At 43.8% G+C, this 14979-nt stretch overlaps 1 protein-coding gene across 2 annotated transcripts in view; it reads right to left on the reverse strand.

Annotated features, from left to right (window-relative positions):
- Nucleotides 1–2753: 2753 nt before the first annotated feature.
- The window catches only part of b3gnt2b (UDP-GlcNAc:betaGal beta-1,3-N-acetylglucosaminyltransferase 2b), a 269680-nt gene continuing 257454 nt past the window's right edge, over nt 2754–14979 (reverse strand). For both annotated transcript variants that reach the window (XM_072507331.1, XM_072507322.1), the window contains exon 2: nt 2754–8100. In XM_072507331.1, the coding sequence (XP_072363432.1) occupies nt 6904–8091 (1188 nt within the window). In that variant the 5' untranslated portion in view covers nt 8092–8100 and the 3' untranslated portion in view covers nt 2754–6903. The remainder of the gene's footprint in view (nt 8101–14979) is intronic.

Consider the following 14979-nt stretch of genomic DNA (forward strand, 5'->3'; position numbering starts at 1 on the left):
ATCTGTTCTAATGATAATGGAAATTTTGGGGGATTTCCTGAGCAATATATCATCATAACCATGAAATGAAAGCAAAATGTGACAACTTGTAAATGCCCATTGATTGATTGAAGGCAACAGAAACCTTACCATGTGTGCACGTGGAGTGAAACCCACCTTGAGAATCTCTCTTTGCATTCTTTTTGGCAATGCATTCATACTTTGTATCAGTGGCTCTAAAAGCCAGGCAGCTTACGAAATTCAATATAACTGAAGCAGTGTAGCACACGCAAAGGCGGATTCTACAAGACCGTTTTACTCATTTAGCACATGAAACAGCACCAAAAAAATCAAGTTTAATGTGAGTAAAAGGTGGAGCAAACCTGGCAGATTAATAGGACTTTCCAAAAATAGGTTTGACTATCCTCTTAAATATCACCTAAATCTGTTCTTCTCAAGGGTACCATACAATCCAATTCCTCCCTACCTGGCCCAGGAGTGCTGACTATTGGCTGATATCAAGAATCGGACACATCCACTGATGGTTGAACAGCCAACACTTCTAACACTCCCCCCTACACTTGGCAGCAGCCCTATCTCAAGGGCAGGTGACACCTCCTACTGCCATCATTAACCCAGCAAAGTTTAGGATGCCAAGCACACCCTCCCCCTTACTTGCCTTTTTCAGTTTCTCATGAAGCAACTACCCACCATCCTCGGTGAAGAACTTGAGTTCCATACCTCTCACACAACCCCAGGCTTCAACCTTTGGATTGAGCAGATGATGCAGCCTCACAGAATCATCTTCAAGCTTTGATCTTATAGGAACCTTGCGGTTGAGACACTGCAGGTGGCAAATACCTGCTACATTCCTCAATGTTTCCTCAATCTTGGACTACAAACTCGTTATCACTGGTGTGTTGTGGTTACCAATTCAGGTCCATCAACAGTATCTGTCTCAGGGCAGTGGCATCTCTAGGTTCAGTTTCTTATGTTTATGAGGTCTGATTCTCTCAACTAAATATACTTGTGCTATAACATTCCAATAGTATGTCTTACCATCTGAATAAGACTTTCATTCTTTGGCTTGGATCTTTCTTTGATTTTTTGAGAATTGACTCCACAAATTCTTGAAAAAAAATTAGGCAGGTTTCTCTCATTGTAAAAGACATGCATTTATATAGCACTTTTCATGATCACCAGGCATTTCACAATGCTGTACAATGAAGTACTTTTGAAATGTAGTCACTGTTGTAGGAAATTCAACAGTCAATATGCACAAACTCCCACAAATAACTATATGATAACCAGATAATCAATGTTTTTGATTGAGGGATAAATATTGGCCATGACACCAGCATAACTGCTCTTCTTCAAAATAGTGCCATGGGATCTTATATGTCTAGCCAAGCAAAGGCGGGTCCTCGGCTTCACTGAGTGTTCCCTCAGTGCTGCAATGGTGTGTCGGCCTTGATTAAGTAAGCATTTAGAACCACTCTAATCCAACAAAATGTGGGATGCTTTTACTGAAGGGCCAGAACAATGTTTGTTCTTGCCAAGCGATCTAGGAGGTAGAATACTTGAGGTAGAATACTTGAGGTGAATTTAAAAAAATCTTTCATGTTCCAGGCAATTATTCTAAAGTTGGAGCAAGCAAATATGTGAAGTGCTTCCTGACATCACCCCTGAATGGCCTAACTCTCAAGTTAAGGTACTGCCCCTTGTTTTGGATTCTCCCACTAGAGGAAATAGTTTCACTTTATCTGCCTCATCATATTCTTTAACAATCTTAACCTTAGACTCGATTATAGTCAGTCTTTGATCAGTTAAATTTGAGGGAGTACAAACCTAGACTGTGCAACCTGTCCTCATAAATTAATCTTTTCAACCAGATTAAAGGACCATTCTTAGACTTCAGCCTTCTGTCTCATGATTGATGGTTTACACCGTGGTTGTCAACTCTGTGTTAAGCATCACCTGATGCCCCACTCTGCCATGACAATCTCTGCCACATTTACTGCAGTGGTAGACAGTGGCTGAGAAGGTGCACGATTCACTGGCCTGTTTTCTCTGGGCCTCTGGTCAGTCAGTGGAGATTATCATTTCTGCTTACCTCTTCCAATTTCCTCCCAAACAACCAGCCTCCAGCGGTCATGGCTGTCAGCAACTGTCTCTTATCAATATCATCATTTTCATATCTCACACTTGCAGGTATCCTCGTAGCAGAGAAATGGATGCTCAGGAACTCCTGACCCAGTAACCAGTTCACCATGCAGAAGGACTTTGGGTGCATGGCCATCATCAATCTGATGCACATAGCCAAGCCAGTACATACATTGTTGTCTTAGTACCAGGTAAACCACATGCTGCTAAATTCCAGCTAGCCAACCCAGTTTTTTCCAAACCTCAGGAACTGTCCTACAAAAGCCCAGGACTGCCCTCAGCTATGATTAACTCTATTCCTGGCTCTCTGGTACTGCTAAAAAAAAAAATCAATTACCTTCAATTGTGTGCATTCTGTTTTGCATGGTGTGATTAATTCTTTATATAGAACCAGTGCAAGTGGATTATTATAAAGGCAGAAGTGGTGATGTTTTTCCTTACATGACATACAGTTCTGTGCTATGAAAGACGGACTGGTACATTTTAAACTAAGTATTTAAGTGTTCACAAAACATTGGCACCGGTCAGTGGAACAATCAAATTTGAACTAAAATGCTGCAACTGACTTCAGACTGTAAAATACAGAATACAATGAGATTACACAAGTACAATTCATTTTAAAGTCTATTCTTGCAAAATACATGTATATACACATACACAGTACATAATGAGTGATGCTCAAGATGCCAATACACAGTACATAATGAGTGATGCTCAAGATGCCAATCAATGATTTAAATTGAATATCGATGTTACAACTCATGGAAATTAGAAATTGCATTATTCCTTTAAATGGTCAACATTCCCATTAAAAAGTTTAACAACGTCCAAATATATTTTCATATTAAAAATGACGCATCTTAAAATTAATTATTTCTTTTTGCACTTTCCCCCTTTCTCTACCCTCACCCAAAATATTCATAACCAACATCTGCCCAAGCCAAACATAAAATGCCAGAGAAAAGCCCAGGAGTGGGGGGGCAACATTTTTGTAATAACATGCTACACAGATGGTTCCAGCATATCACACAGCAGAGATAAATTACAATTAATTTGTTTTTAGGGGAAAGTTAGATTAGGTATTTTCATGGCAATATTAATGGACATGATAAATTTTGCTATCATGAACTTGTTTGAAGAAAGTCCAACTTATCAATTGATTTTATTGATGTCACTGAGACATGGTTGAAAAATGGGGAGGATTGGCAGCTCAATATTCCAGGATGTAGGATCTTCAGGCAAGACAAGGAAGGAGATAAAAGAGATGGGGAAGGGTTGCAATTTTGCTCAGGGAATAAATTACAGCAGTGAAGGGACAACATCTTAGAAGGCTCTTCAAATGAAGCCATTAAAAACCAAATTAAAAACCAAAAAGGAGTAATTACATTGCTGGGAATGTTCTACATGCCCTCCAACAGTCTGAGAGAAATAGAAGGGCAGCTATGGTAGCAAATTTCAGAAAAGAGTAAAAGTAATAGTGATAGTTGGAGATTTCAACATCCCCAACATTAACTGGGGTAGTCATAGTGTAAAAGGTTTAGAAGGAGCAGAATTCTTAAAATGCATCTAGGAAAACTTTTTAAGCCAATACACAGAAGGTCCGACAAGAGAGGGGGTGATCCTGGACTTAATTTTAGACAACAAAGCTGGGAAAGTGGTTGAAGTATCAGTGGGGAACCATTTTGCAGACAGTGATCATAACCCCATTAGATTCAAGATTGTTATGGAAAAAGAATGTTCTAAACTGGGAAAGGCCGATTTTAATAAGATCAGATATGGTTTGGCTAGGATGGACTGAGAGATCACACTTTTAGGTAAATCTGTGGGACACAATCAAAAGTACAGGGAGAGTACAGGGCCAACACATTCCAATCAAGAAAAAGTGTGGGACCAACAAATCCAGTGAACCCTGGATAGCATTGGATAAGCAGGAAAATTGAGGCTTTAGGCAGATATCAAGGGCTCAAAACAGCAGAAGCGTATAAAATGTGCAAAAGGGAACTGAGAAAGGAAATTAGGAGAGCAAAAAGGGGACGTGAAAAGATACTGGCAGGTAAAATAAAGGAAAATTCTACATCGTTTTACAAGTATATTAAGGGTAAAAGGATAACTCGGGAAAGAGGAGGGCCCATTAAGGACCACAGTGGTAATTTGTGTGTGGAGCTGGAGGATGTAGGTAGGGTTCTACTTTGTGTCGGTGTTCACTAGTGAAATCAGGGAGGAGGACTGATAAAATTAAATAAATCAACATAGACAGAGGAGGTTCCTAGTGTTCTATCATGCTTAAAAGTAGTCAAATCTCCAGTGCTGGATAAAATGTATCCCAGGCTGCTTTGTAAGGCAAGGACAAAAAAAGCAGCGATGCTGGCAATAATTTTCAATTCTGCTCTGGACACAGGAAAGGTGCCGGAGGACTGGAGGATAGCTAATGTGGTACCATTATTCAAGGAGGGAGGAAGAGATAAACCAGGAAACTACAAGCCAGTCAATCTAACCTCAGTGCTGGGGAAACTATTGGAAGCAATTCTGAGAGACCAAATTAATCTGCATTTAGAGATGCAGGGATCAATTAAGAGTCAGCATGATTTTGTTAAGGGAAGGTCAAGTCTGACCAACTTGATTGAATTTTTCAAAGGTGTATCGATGAGGGCAATGCATTTGGCGGTCTACTTGGTCTAGCAAGGCTTTGATAAGGTCCCACATGGGAGACTGAAGGTTAAGAGCCCATGGGATCCAAGGAAATAGGATCCAGAATTGACTGAATGGCAGGAAGCTGAGGACGATGGTCGTGGGGCGTTTTTCTGACTGGAAGCTGATGTTCAGCAAGGTCCTGCAAGGATCAGTATTGGGGCCCTTGTTGTTTATGGTTTACTTAAATGATTTAGATATGAATGTAGGAGGATTGATCAGTAAGTTTGTGGATGATGGGAAAATTGGTAGATGGTAAATAGTGGGCAGCATAGCTTTCGATTACAGGGGGATATAGATGAGCTGCTCAGTAGCAAATGTAATTCAGTCCGGATAAGTGTGAGGTGATGCACTTGGGTAGGACAAACAAGGCAAGAGAATACATGATAAACGGCAGGACTCTGGGAAGCACCAAGGATCAGAGGGACCTTGGTGCGCATGTACACTGGTCCCTTATGGTAGCAGATAGATACAGTAGTTAAGAAAGCATATGGTATACTTGCCTTTATTAGCCGAGGCATAGAGTTTAAGAGCAGGGAGGTTATGCTGGAACTGTATAAAAAACATTGGTTAGGCCACAGCTAGAGTATTGTGTGCAGTTCTGGAATCCACATTATAGGTGGGATGTGATAGCATTGGGAAGGGTGCAAAGGAGATTTACCAGGATGTTGCCAGGGCTGGAGATTGTTAGTTATGAAGTTGGATAGACTGGTTATTTTCCTTGGAGCAGAGGAGACTGAGGGGGGACATGATTGAAATGTATAAAATTATGAGGGGCATAGATAGAATAGACAGGAATAGTTTTTCCCCTAGGTGGAGGGGTCAATGACCAGGGGACATAGATTTAAGGTAAGGGGCAGGTTGAGAGGTGATGTGAGGAACAACGTTTTCACCCAGAGGGTGGTGGGAGTGTTGGAAAATGAGACTAGAATAGTTAGGTGGTTATTTTTGACCGGTGATCACAATGGGCAAAAGAGCCTTTTCTGTGCTGTGGACCTTCAAGGTTCTATGACTCTATGATACATATGCAGCCATCAAATAATAGTCATATGTCCCATTTTATGTACAGTTAAGAGCTGTCTACCCTTCAAAATTTTTAAAATACATACTGGAGAATTGTTACATTTTGAATCATGTCAAGGATGATATTGATCAGGTTTATTTACAGACAAGTCACACTTAAGAACTTTACAGACAAAATAATACATTGTTTATATTTTCCATCTTAAAAACAATTTGGTGTTTTGATCTGAATAAATTAAACAGCAGACACTCTTTCACATAAAACACTTGAAGCACACATGCTTACATATATTGGAGAATGTTCAGCAACCTTTAATAGATTGGAAATAATCTGGTATATGCCAGAATTTTTAAAAAATCTCTGGATTTACATAGGACACCCACTTTAAAATTTAAATAGCATCAACTTTCCATTCAGAAATTAGATTTATTAAACAAAATCCATTTACATTCTTCTCTGAAGACATGAAATATCGCCCTTCATGATGTACAGTACAACATAATCAAACACGACATAATCAAACACGATTGATAGTGAAGCTCAAATTATCAGTGTACACATGATTTAAAGAGATAGCATCGTTCTCACTAACTGTACAGGGTAACAATTGGTAAGCTTATTGCCCTAAAACATTGTGAATGAACTCCTCTGTTGCTGTTATCACCAGGGCGTTTTTTAAATTTCGTCCATAATCATCGCCCAGGATTTCCTTTGACTAAGAATACAAATTAGACTTTTTGAAAGATTGTTACATCAGAGACAAAGTCCAAATTGCAGAGTCCATGAAATCATTCTGCAAATTCAGTAGGATTAACAAAAATAACTGACCAACAGAATTGATGCATTCTCTTCAACAAATCCTCCTGGGCATTTTAGATTCCTTTGGACCCATTATACTTCTCCCAGATTTCAGATTTGTTCATGGTAACAAATTTGGACACACACCTTCACACAGCCTATTAGCATCGTAACATCAATAAGTGTGCAAAATAAGACAGCCTTTACATCCAATGGCCTCAATTCTCTCAACCTTTTTCCTCTTCTTTAGATCAACATTTCAGTTTAGGATCCTGCAGCCTGCTCCAGATTCTTATCATTTCTTGAGGATTTCTGCTGTGGACTAATATTAAGTTTTTATATGCACAGGTAACATGTCTATCTTTTTGTAGTATATCAAAAGTCCTGAAACCTTTGTGTTTTTCTGGAGCAAGGCCAAGTTTTCTAAGGCACATCCCAGTATACACATCATCAATTGGATAGAGTGCTACTTGGTATGATACATTATGGAGTCTCTTTGCCAAGTATCCAGAATAAAGAAACCCACCTCCACCAGCATAGGGAGGATACACCCCTTCAAATATACTCTCTGGAACATAGTATTTCAGTTTCTTCTCTCGATGAGGTCCTGCATTTGTAATAACATCACCAATAAACAGATCTTTGGCTTTGTCCTTGTCCAGCGTGTTCAAGTATTCTAGAATCTGTACTGTGTTTACAAAGACATCATCATCACCTTTAAAAATGTATTGAATATCAGAACATGATTTACTGACCCACTCCAGAAACAACACTTCTTTCAAAGTTAGATTAAAGAATGTGTCTCTGTAATCCCACAAAAGAATATCTCGGTGCTGATTACTCTCAAACTTCAGCATATTTGAGAGGTTAGGAAAATCATCTGCTGGAGATGACTTCCCAAGTAAAAAGATCCTAGCAACTGTCTTATTCCCTATAGTTCCTTCATTCCCCCATGACTGACGTATGGCCTGCCTTCTATCAAAGTGAGATTCCAGTGATTTTATAGCCAGTAGCAGTACAGGTTTATTCTGGCATTTGGTTGGTTGGTCAATTATTAAGGGATAGCTCCTACATCGCAGGTAGGTTAGAAAATCCTTGAAACGGTCCGGCAAAGAATCAAAATTACTGATCTCATCCTTTAACTGAGCGTTAGGTTCACATGTAAACATAGTTGTAATGTTTAAGTTCTCCATCACGGTTCTGTTATGTAGAGCAGCAGTAATAGGGTTGTACAATTCGTCGAGTTTGTGCTGTTCTCGATTCCAGTACGGTTTAATATGAACAAGCGGCTTCCAAAATACACTGTTAGAAATGATCATCTTTTTGCTAGAGTTTGTGTCTTGGTGGCCACTCCGTGAAATCTCTACAACTATATAAATGAAGAAGTTTACCATCATCAAAATTCCCACCAGCTTCGTCCTTTTGCGTCCAACACTCATTTTTCATACCTGTAAGAAAAATTAAACAGATATTTACCAAATGGACAGAATCAGAATCACATCCCCTCAACATCAGCTAGACTGTTCCTACATGAACAGTACTGAATTAGAGCCAGAACCCAAATGACAAGCTAGCTTCTGTAACTTACAACCATGGGTTACAAAAGAAAATTGACTTAATTTTTCATCAAAGTAATTCTGAAAATGCTTTTTTCCATGTTGGCAACGCAAAGTTCCAGATAAAAATCTCCATCATTCTAAGATTATAATTCCATTGTAAACTGATATTTCAACATTCCATGCTACATTCCACCAAATTTCCACCAGATTTCTAATCTAATTTTATATTCAAATTCAAATCCTGAAACACCACAGTGAATTCTACAATCGTGCACTGAGTATTGCGATATATCACATCACTGTTGACAGGCAGGAGATCGAAGAATGCAGCTCCAACACAACTCCTTACAGACTTTGCAACCCAATGTGAGCACCTGTAAACCAGGTTGAGTCAACCCCTGCAAATCCTCCTCTGTATCCCAGAAGGAATTGGTGAACCAAGCAAGCCCCTGTAATCCAGCACGAGCCAGTGTATCCCAGACTGAATCAGTGTAACTCAAGTGAGCCCTGAAACCCAACACGAGACACTGTACCCGAGTGAATTAGTGGAACCCGAGCGAGCCTCTGTAATCTAGCACGAGCCACTGTACCCCAGAGTGAATCAGTGTAATTCGAGGCAGCCCTGTAACTTAGCATGAACCACTGTACCCTAGAGTGAATCAGTGTAATTCGAGCCAGCCCTGTAACCCAGCACGAGCCACTGTACCCCAGAGTGAATCAGTGTAATTCGAGGCAGCCCTGTAACCTAGCATGAACCACTGTACCCTAGAGTGAATCAGTGTAATTCAAGCCAGCCCTGTAACCCAGCACGAGCCACTGTACCCCAGAGTGAATCAGTGTAATTCGAGGCAGCCCTGTAACCCAGCACGAGCCACTGTACCCCAGAGCGAATCAGTGTAATTCGAGTCAGCCCTGTAACCCAGCACGAGCCACTGTACCCCAGAGTGAATCAGTGTAATTCGAGCCAGCCCTGTAACCCAGCACGAGCCACTGTACCCCAGAGCGAATCAGTATAATTCGAGCCAGCCCTGTAACCCAGCACGAGCCACTGTACCCCAGAGTGAATCAGTGTAATTCGAGCCAGCCCTGTAACCCAGCACGAGCCACTGTACCCCAGAGTGAATCAGTGTAATTCGAGCCAGCCCTGTAACCCAGCACGAGCCACTGTACCCCAGAGTGAATCAGTGTAATTCGAGCCAGCCCTGTAACCCAGCACGAGCCACTGTACCCCAGAGCGAATCAGTGTAATTTGAGGCAGCCCTGTAACCCAGCACGAGCCACTGTACCCCAGAGCGAATCAGTGTAATTCGAGTCAGCCCTGTAACCCAGCATGAGCCACTGTACCCCAGAGTGAATCAGTGTAATTCGAGCCAGCCCTGTAACCCAACACGAGCCAATGTACCCCAGAGTGAATCAGTGTAATTCGAGCCAGCCCTGTAACCCAGCAAGAGCCACTGTATCCCAGAGTGAATCAGTGTAATTCGAGCCAGCTCTGTAACCCAGCACGAGCCACTGTACCCCAGAGTGAATCAGTGTAATTCGAGGCAGCCCTGTAACCCAGCATGAGCCACTGTACCCCAGAGTGAATCAGTGTAATTCGAGGCAGCTCTGTAACCTAGCATGAGCCACTGTACCCCAGAGCGAATCAGTGTAATTCGAGTCAGCCCTGTAACCCAGCACGAGCCACTGTACCCCAGAGTGCATCGGTGTAATTCGAGCCAGCCCTGTAACCCAACACGAGCCAATGTATCCCAGAGTGAATCAGTGTAATTCGAGGCAGCCCTGTAACCCAGCATGAGCCACTGTACCCCAGAGCGAATCAGTGTAATCTTAGGCAGCCCTGTAACCCAGCACGAGCCACTGTACCCCAGAGCGAATCAGTGTAATTCGAGTCAGCCCTGTAACCCAGCACGAGCCACTGTACCCCAGAGTGAATCAGTGTAATTCAAGCCAGCCCTGTAACCCAACACGAGCCAATGTACCCCAGAGTGAATCAGTGTAATTCGAGCCAGCCCTGTACCTAGCATGAACCACTGTACCCCAGAGTGAATCAGTGTAATTCGAGCCAGCCCTGTAACCCAGCACGAGCCACTGTACCCCAGAGTGAATCAGGGTAATTCGAGCCAGCCCTGTAGCCCAGCACAAGCCACTGTACCCCAGAGTGAATCAGTGTAATTCGAGCCAGCCCTGTAACCCAGCAAGAGCCACTGTATCCCAGAGTGAATCAGTGTAATTCGAGCCAGCCCTGTAACCCAGCACGAGCCACTGTACCCCAGAGTGAATCAGTGTAATTCGAGGCAGCCCTGTAACCCAGCATGAACCACTGTACCCCAGAGTGAATCAGTATAATTCGAGGCAGCCCTGTAACCCAGCACGAGCCACTGTACCCCAGAGAGAATCAGTGTAATTCGAGCCAGCCCTGCAGCCCAGCACGAGCCACTGTACCCCAGAGTGAATCAGTGTAATTCGAGCCAGCCCTGTAGCCCAGCACAAGCCACTGTACCCCAGAGTGAATCAGTGTAATTCGAGCCAGCCCTGTAACCCAGCAAGAGCCACTGTATCCCAGAGTGAATCAGTGTAATTCGAGCCAGCCCTGTAACCCAGCACGAGCCACTGTACCCCAGAGTGAATCAGTGTAATTCGAGGCAGCCCTGTAACCCAGCATGAACCACTGTACCCCAGAGTGAATCAGTATAATTCGAGGCAGCCCTGTAACCCAGCACGAGCCACTGTACCCCAGAGAGAATCAGTGTAATTCGAGCCAGCCCTGCAGCCCAGCACGAGCCACTGTACCCCAGAGTGAATCAGTGTAATTCGAGCCAGCCCTGCAACCCAGCACGAGCCACTGTACCCCAGAGTGAATCAGTGTAATTCGAGCCAGCCCTGTAACCCAGCACGAGCCACTGTACCCCAGAGTGAATCAGTGTAATTCGAGCCAGCCCTGTAACCCAGCACGAGCCACTGTACCCCAGAGTGAATCAGTGTAATTCGAGCCAGCCCTGTAGCCCAGCACGAGCCACTGTACCCCAGAGTGAATCAGTGTAATTCAAGCCAGCCCTGTAACCCAGCACGAGCCACTGTACCCCAGAGTGAATCAGGGTAATTCGAGCCAGCCCTGTAGCCCAGCACAAGCCACTGTACCCCAGAGTGAATCAGTGTAATTCAAGCTAGCCCTGTAACCTAGCAGGAACCACTGTACCCCAGAGTGAATCAGTGTAATTCGAGGCAGCCCTGTAACCCAGCACGACCCACTGTACCCCAGAGTGAATCAGTGTAATTCGAGCTAGCCCTGTAACCTAGCACGAACCACTGTACCCCAGAGTGAATCAGTGTAATTCATGCCAGCCCTGTAACCCAGCACGAGCCACTGTACCCCAGAGTGAATCAGGGTAATTCGAGCCAGCCCTGTAGCCCAGCACAAGCCACTGTACCCCAGAGTGAATCAGTGTAATTCAAGCTAGCCCTGTAACCTAGCATGAACCACTGTACCCCAGAGTGAATCAGTGTAATTCGAGGCAGCCCTGTAACCCAGCACGAGCCACTGTACCCCAGAGTGAATCAGTGTAATTCGAGCTAGCCCTGTAACCTAGCAGGAACCACTGTACCCCAGAGTGAATCAGGGTAATTCGAGCCAGCCCTGTAACCCAGCACGAGCCACTGTACCCCAGAGTGAATCAGTGTAATTCGAGGCAGCCCTGTAGCCCAGCACGAGCCACTGTACCCCAGAGTGAATCAGTGTAATTCAAGGCAGCCCTGTAACCCAGCACGAGCCACTGTACCCCAGAGTGAATCAGTGTAATTCGAGCCAGCCCTGTAACCCAGCACGAGCCACTGTACCCCAGAGTGAATCAGGGTAATTTGAGCCAGCCCTGTAGCCCAGAGAAAGCCTGAACCTTCACAGGCATCACTCACTTTAAAATAAACTGGACAACAACATTGCATGTCCACAATGGAGCATTACCATTTTATTTTGTAGATTAGAACTTCTCAAATTAGTTAAGATAGAACATTTTTAATCGTGACAAGGTATCACTGACACCCCCATGGTAGAAAAAAATCCAACAGCAGAATATTACAGTATTTACAGCAAAGAAACTGGCTATTGAGCAACTATGCCAGTGTTCACCCTCCAAATGAAGCTCATCCCACCCCTTTTTAATTCACCCCATCATACCATCTAGGATAAAGCAGCCCTGCTTTAAATTTAAACATTCACTCCCTCCACCACTGACCCACAATGGCAGCACTGTGTACCATCTACAAGATGCACTGCAGCAACTCACCAAAGCTCCTTAGGCAGCACCTTTCAAACACCTAGAAAGACAAGGACAGCAGACAAATAGGTAGAGCACCACCTGGAGGGTCCCCTCCAAGCCACTCACCATCCTGACTTGGAAATATATTGCTGTTCCTAAACTGTCACTGGGTCAAACTCCTAGAACTCCGTCCCTCCCTAACAGCACTGTGTACATCACAGGGACTGCCGCCAAGGCAGCTCATTACCATCTTCTCAAGGGCAATTAGGGATGAGCAATAAATGCTGGACTAGCCAGCTAAGCCCACATCCACCTGAACAACACAGTGCATGCTTTGTAACATTCAGTTTGGATGATCTGACATTTTCTTTGAAAATAGATTTTAAAAGTCAAATCAAAACATTCAAAAGAGAATTCAAAGCTACTCTGTCATATTGTAGTATTAAAATGAACGGTGTAATACCTGATGGAACACTGCATATATAACTCAGTAAGAAGTCTTACAACACTGCTCCTTCCTCAGCAGCGCTCCGAAAGCTAGTGATTTGAAACAAACCTGTTGGACTTTAACCTGATGTTGTAAGACTTCTTACTGTGCTCACCCCAGTCCAACGCTGGCATCTCCACATCATGGCATATACAACTGGCACTGATGTATCAGCAGGTACACAATGTACACAGTGTTTTCATTAAAGATTGTCCATTTTTACAATACATTTAACATCAAAAGCCAAATTCCCCATAGAAGATGATACCCACTTCACAAAACCCCCAACCATACCCACCCATCCACCAAGATAAAAAACGACAACCAACCAAGCAAACAAAACAACCTCAGACCCTCTCCCACCACCCACGCAGCAACCGACTGATTAATTCCTTAAAGTAGGAAATGAACGGCTGTCACCTCCGGTAGAACCCTTCAACCAACCCCTGACGGTGTATTTGACCTTCTCAGGTCCCCCAACCAAACCCAGGCGCTAGGCAGAGAAGAGAACCTCCACTCCAGTTGAACCTGCCTCCTGGCAATCAACGAGGAGAAGGCAAGGTCATCTGCCTTCACTCCCATCTGCAGCCCTGGATATGTGTGTGATTGGCTGAAACACCGCTCGCACCCGTCTTGTACCTCAGGGGGAAAAAACACTCAATCGAGTTTTTGTCAGGTGCACCACCTTAAGCTGGATCAGACCAAACCTCGCACATGAAGACGTGGAGTTCACCCTGCGAAGGGCCCCACTTCCCACCTCATCATCTACTATAGGTCCCGGCTCCCTCTTCCACTTGGCCTTCACTCTGTCCACAAAATCAGAGTCCTCAGATATAATTCACTCGCAAATACCAGACGTGCTCCCCACTTCTGATCATGCCAGTGAAAGTATCCTTTCCAACAGAAATGCCCACGGTGCCTCAGGGAATGTTGGGAAGGCACAAAATTTCTTATCTGAAAGTATCTGAATGAATCCCCCCCCCAAAAAAAACTAAAACTTTGCCGTCAATTCCTCCAAGCTGGCAAACCAACCCTCTATAAACAGATCCCCAAATCCCTCCAGTTCCTTCCCTTCCCACACCCTAAATGTTGCATCCAATCTCGGCGACTCAAATAAATGATTGGCACAGATAGGGGCCAGCCTCAATACAGCTCCAAACTTAAAACGTGCCCGAATTGTCCACATATCATCAAAGTAGCTACAACCACCGGGTTAGAGGAGTACCTGGTTGGAGAAAACGGAAGGGAAGCTTCACCCAGGCTAGGCCCCTTATATGACACGCCTCTATCTGCCCCCATACAGAATCTGGGTCACTGCAGCACCCCAGCACCTTCTCAGCATTGGCTGCCCAATAATCATCAAGCAAATTTGGCAATCCCTTTGAAGAACCACTCTACGGATCCTCGGAGTCTTACCTGTCCATATAAAAGATGAAATCAACCTATTGACCCTCCCAAAAAAAAGCTTCAGGGATGAAAATAGGAAGATACTGAAATAAAAACAAAAACCTAGGAAGAATATTCATTTTGACAGATTGTACTCTGCCACCAGGGTCAGAGGAATGTTGTTCCACCAAATTTTGAAATTCAATTTATGCAGCCGTGCCCAAACGTGGCCCAACCGGACTCCCAAATACCTGTAGCTAGAGCTGGCCAAGCAAAAAAGCAACACCCCAAGTTGGCTCTCCTCTCCAACATCTCAAAGTTGGCTTTACCGGAAAACATTCACTCTTTTCCAGACTTAACTGGTAGCCCGAAAATGAATCAAAGCTGCTCAATAGTTCCATTATATCACCCATAGTGGGGACCGGGTACGTGATATGAAGCAACAAATCATCAGTATATAGGAATACTCTGTGTTCCACTCCTCTTCTCTTTATCCCCTTCCACTTACCTGAAGCCTCAACACTTAGGATAAGGGCTCAATCGCTAACGCAAATAAGATGGGAGTCATCAGCCACCCCTGTCTGGCCCCCCTTTTCAAGTGCAAGTACGCAAGGTATTAATACGAGCGCTAGCTAAAGA

The sequence above is a fragment of the Scyliorhinus torazame genome, chromosome 1, assembly GCF_047496885.1.
Source record: "Scyliorhinus torazame isolate Kashiwa2021f chromosome 1, sScyTor2.1, whole genome shotgun sequence".
Taxonomy (NCBI): domain Eukaryota; kingdom Metazoa; phylum Chordata; class Chondrichthyes; order Carcharhiniformes; family Scyliorhinidae; genus Scyliorhinus; species Scyliorhinus torazame.